General features: G+C 38.5%; 1 protein-coding gene across 1 annotated transcript; it reads right to left on the bottom strand.

Annotated features, from left to right (window-relative positions):
• Positions 1-2357: 2357 nt before the first annotated feature.
• Positions 2358-3589, bottom strand: LOC146481244 (tetratricopeptide repeat protein 28-like). Its single transcript, XM_085108597.1, has 2 exons — positions 3144-3589; positions 2358-2548 (listed from the first exon to the last, which is right to left on the bottom strand). Exon 1 carries the CDS (start codon positions 3508-3510, stop codon positions 3160-3162), a length of 351 nt encoding a protein of 116 aa, XP_084964723.1. The 5' UTR covers positions 3511-3589; the 3' UTR covers positions 2358-2548; positions 3144-3159.
• Positions 3590-4011: the final 422 nt, after the last annotated feature.

The following is a 4011-nucleotide window of genomic DNA, read 5'->3' as shown; positions in this document are numbered from 1 at the left end:
GCTTTGAATTCTGATTTGTTCACTGCACTGTTTGCACCTGTTGTGATTGGCAAGAGTAATTACTTTGGTTTTGGTTTTACGACACTCAATTGAAAACCGTGCTAACATTCTTATACTTGTCAACATTCTGAAATTGAACTAAGTAAGCTAATGATACTGAGGGTGTTATCCTGTCACATGAGAAGTATCTCCTGCAATCGAAACGTTCATCTCTTGTTGTTTCATATTTCGTATTTTTTCTTGAAGGTATACGACAATTCAAAGTGATCAAATCATCCTGATGTTTATCTTTAACTATCTGTATCATGTATTTCAATTTCTTTTCCCAGGCGGGCACCTTGTGGAGGACCTTGTGTCCGATTCGGGCCTACCCATTTGGGTTCTCTCTTGATATTTCCCCAATAAAGCCGTTTAGGAGGGTGCTTTGCTTTGCTTCTGCACATACTGTTCCGCCCATCTCATAATAGTTCGCGACTTGAACCTCTAATTTCTTAAGGAAGACGCTTACTAATTCAAAATAAGAAGGAAAGCTGACAGCAGAAACATTTTCATGTGGAGGTATTTCACGAACTTGAGAAATAAAATCAACCAATTAATTTTTGTACAAAAATTCATTCAGGCTCAACAGTTTTCCTTGCTTGTGATTGAATGGACATTTTAATAAGTGCGCGATAGACGCTGAAAGACCAACCTTAATTAAGTTAAGTTCCCAACTACTGTATTACATTGTATATCTACAATTTAATCTGTACGTGAGTAATATTATCACCGTAGACCATACAGCATTTACTGGAGAAAACGAAAACTCAGTATTTAAAATGAAGCGCTTATCCAGTGGGACCCTATAAATGTAACGGACCACAATTTTTTCAGACGTTTTGGTAGGGATTCAGGGAAACGGCGTGTTCACAAAACTTAGGCTTTTTCTGTGAACGCGGAAAAACATTTCCAAAACCACATGTGTGAGAAATACTTGTAATTTAGATGAAGCGCACATCCATTGCGCGGGACCCTTAGTTAGACGGAGCACTATATTTCAGACGTTTAGGGAGGTCCTACAGGGAGACGCCATCTAAAAAACAAAAACAGACCAAAATGTTTGCATTCTTTTCAATTTTCAACAGACGTCATTGTTTCTTCCAGGTTCTACCAAGAGAATGTCTCGGCGAATTTTTGTTAGTGATATTTGGAATATCCGCATTGTTTTGAAATCAGAATTTTGTAATTCTGTACATTTCGTAGTTTGATCAAGGGCCCGGCCATTGATGACCTCAATTTAAATTTCTGTCTATTTTCGCCAGGGGTTTGGTACGTTCAGTCCTGGACATTTTTAAAACACTCCATTTTAATGAGATGGTAAGAACGGGGACGTTTAGTTCAGATAGTCTCTCAACGAGAAGGCGTAAAACTTATTCCAGTAAACACGGCTGCCTTTAGCTTCAATGTTACTCTTTCTTTGTCCTACTTAAATTAATCATTTATCCTAAAAACAAAACTAGTATGTACTGTACAGATAAGACTCGGTTATTTGGCTATCTGGGGCTGCGCCTTTCCCGCTAGTACCGAATTACATGTGCGTGTTTTTAGCCGAAATCTCGGCTCGGTAATATTCAACAAGAATTCGGCCATATAGAAAGGAGTGGGAAAATCAAGGAGAAGACCAGATAATCAAAGTTTCTCTTTGCAATTCATAGGCAAACGTTGTTCAGTGCCATGATGGCCTTTTAAGCTGGTACTCGACTCTAGTTTCCTCATCATTGAAAAGGTAAGACTAAGCTACATGGATAGAGTCCTTTTTTGTGTCTAGGTTCCACAAAACTCGTAGTCACGAATGTAAAAGTGTGTTGAAAGTAAAAGCAAATGAGGTTTTTCCTTATCACTATGAAATAGAAATATTCGATGATCAAATATTAACCACTTGTAAATCGAGGAAAAATATTAACAGCTCCTTACTATTAACATCTGGGAATATGGCAAAATTTATGACGGAATCACACCTTTGATAAAGAGAAGTCGCTTCTCTTTTCATTCTTGAAACCTATTTTCTTGCATTTTTATACAAGGTATTCTCTTGCTCCACAAATCTACTATGACGGGTCTATTATAGTTCTATGTAAGCAGCCAAGTAGAAAAATGAAAAAACATACAAAAAAAACAAACAAACAATGTTTTCCCCAACTAGCAACGTTTTCTCCAACCAGATGAGGAGTCAGGCAAGTCCTGGACTAGTAAACTATAAATAAAACTAATATATTGCCGTTTAGTACAAAAGTTGCTCGACCTAAAAAATGCTAAGACATTTTTCTATAGTGAATAGTTCAAAAGTGTGTAAAGAGTCCAATCCTAATCTAAAAAACATTTGAAATGCACTGTACGGTAAACATTACTCCTTTGATAACGACTTCAAAACCATCGTAATCACATGCAAGTCAAAATAAACAACTATTTACAGTCTCTTAGACGAGTTCCTAGCCATCCTTGTCTTGTCAAAATGATTCTCCATCTCATAATCCATCAAAAATATTGATTACAGCTCTTTGTTCAAAAGCTATAAAGGAAAAACAGCAAGAAATCAAATTAGAGTGATAGCTAAAAACGTCTGCAATAATTATGCTTAACAGTGTTAATCAAGGAGTTTTGTTCCATCTGTTTGTCTTCCCCCTTTGTTTTGTCATTCCGCAACAAATGATTATCATATTTCCTAGCACATCTTGACCATCTCTAAATGTGTGTCTAGTTTTCAGATGGAGACTTCGTCGCCTGTAGATTAACCCATCCCATCAGACCTCATGCTTTTAAAACTGCGAAAAAAAAAACGCCAAGCTGAAAGAAATACTATTTTGCGCATTAGTAACAAAACCAAGAATTAAAAAGGTTACTAATTTTCGAGTGTAAATATTACAGCGGACAATCGAACATTTCTTATGGTAAAAAAGTCTTTAATGGTAACAGAAAAAGGCACTGACCTCCCCAAACCCAAGTAAACAGGGAAACTGCAACACTAAAGACTTTTTAGAACTTTTGCTTTTTTCCATCCAAAGAGAATGTATTAGGTTCCAAAAAGTCAAATAAAATCAGCTGCAAATAACTTTAGTAGAGAGCTGGTAAAATTTCTTATTGCAAACGTTGATCAGTCTACTCACAGAGCAGGTCAGCTACTCAGTCTTGTCCGCCCAATTCTAGGGTGACATCATCACCAATGAGTACAAACGGAGCCCAGTAATCCACTGCACTAAACTCATCAGATTCTCTCATGTATTTCATGGCTTGGTTCAGAGCTGCACTGGCACTTTCACCTTTCACTAAGTGCTGATAGAATCTTTTCATGAATTCCATTGTGGCCTTGTCATCAATCGCCCACAATGACACCAGCACAGACCGAGCACCAGCACACAAAAACGCCCGTGCGATGCCAACCACACCCTCAGCCTTTATCTCCCCACGGCCACTATGACAGCAACTCAACACAACCAGTCTTGCTCGCATCTGAACATTCAGTACATCTCTCATTGTTAAAACAAAATCTTTGTAGACAGAAGTCCGTGATACCGGTAAAGGATTTGGTGCTAAAGCAATTTCTCCCGTTGCCATCCGCCCATGTGCTGCTATTTGCACCAAAGAAACCGAGGATAGTCGTTTCAATACTTCATTCTTCGTTGCATGCTCTCCAATAAGAGGTGTGGTGTGAAGTATTTGGCCAATCATCTGCACCTCCTCTCGTGCAAATGGCAGCTGGTCAAACGTTTTGCCCTCAAAAGTAACCTCTTGTATCCAAGGATCACCCACGAGAAGCACCCCACTCTTACGGTGGAAATCAGCAGGAGAATCTGCGATCAATTTTAAGCTCGTCAATGATAGAATGACACGGACTCTGAAAGACTCGCAGAGGTACTTTAAATTTAAGTCCATGAACGCAGCGAATGGAGCCAAACACAATGGACCCTCGGGGACGAATATTACTTCACTTTCAAGTAACAAATCTTGGATGGGACTAATGAGAGTCTCATATAA

This window comes from Pavona decussata, unplaced genomic scaffold (genome assembly GCF_977016875.1).
Source record: "Pavona decussata unplaced genomic scaffold, jaPavDecu1.1 SCAFFOLD_51, whole genome shotgun sequence".
NCBI classification, from domain to species: domain Eukaryota; kingdom Metazoa; phylum Cnidaria; class Anthozoa; order Scleractinia; family Agariciidae; genus Pavona; species Pavona decussata.
The sequence above is the reverse complement of the archived record's forward strand: the minus strand, read 5'-3'. Positions and strand labels throughout refer to the sequence as shown.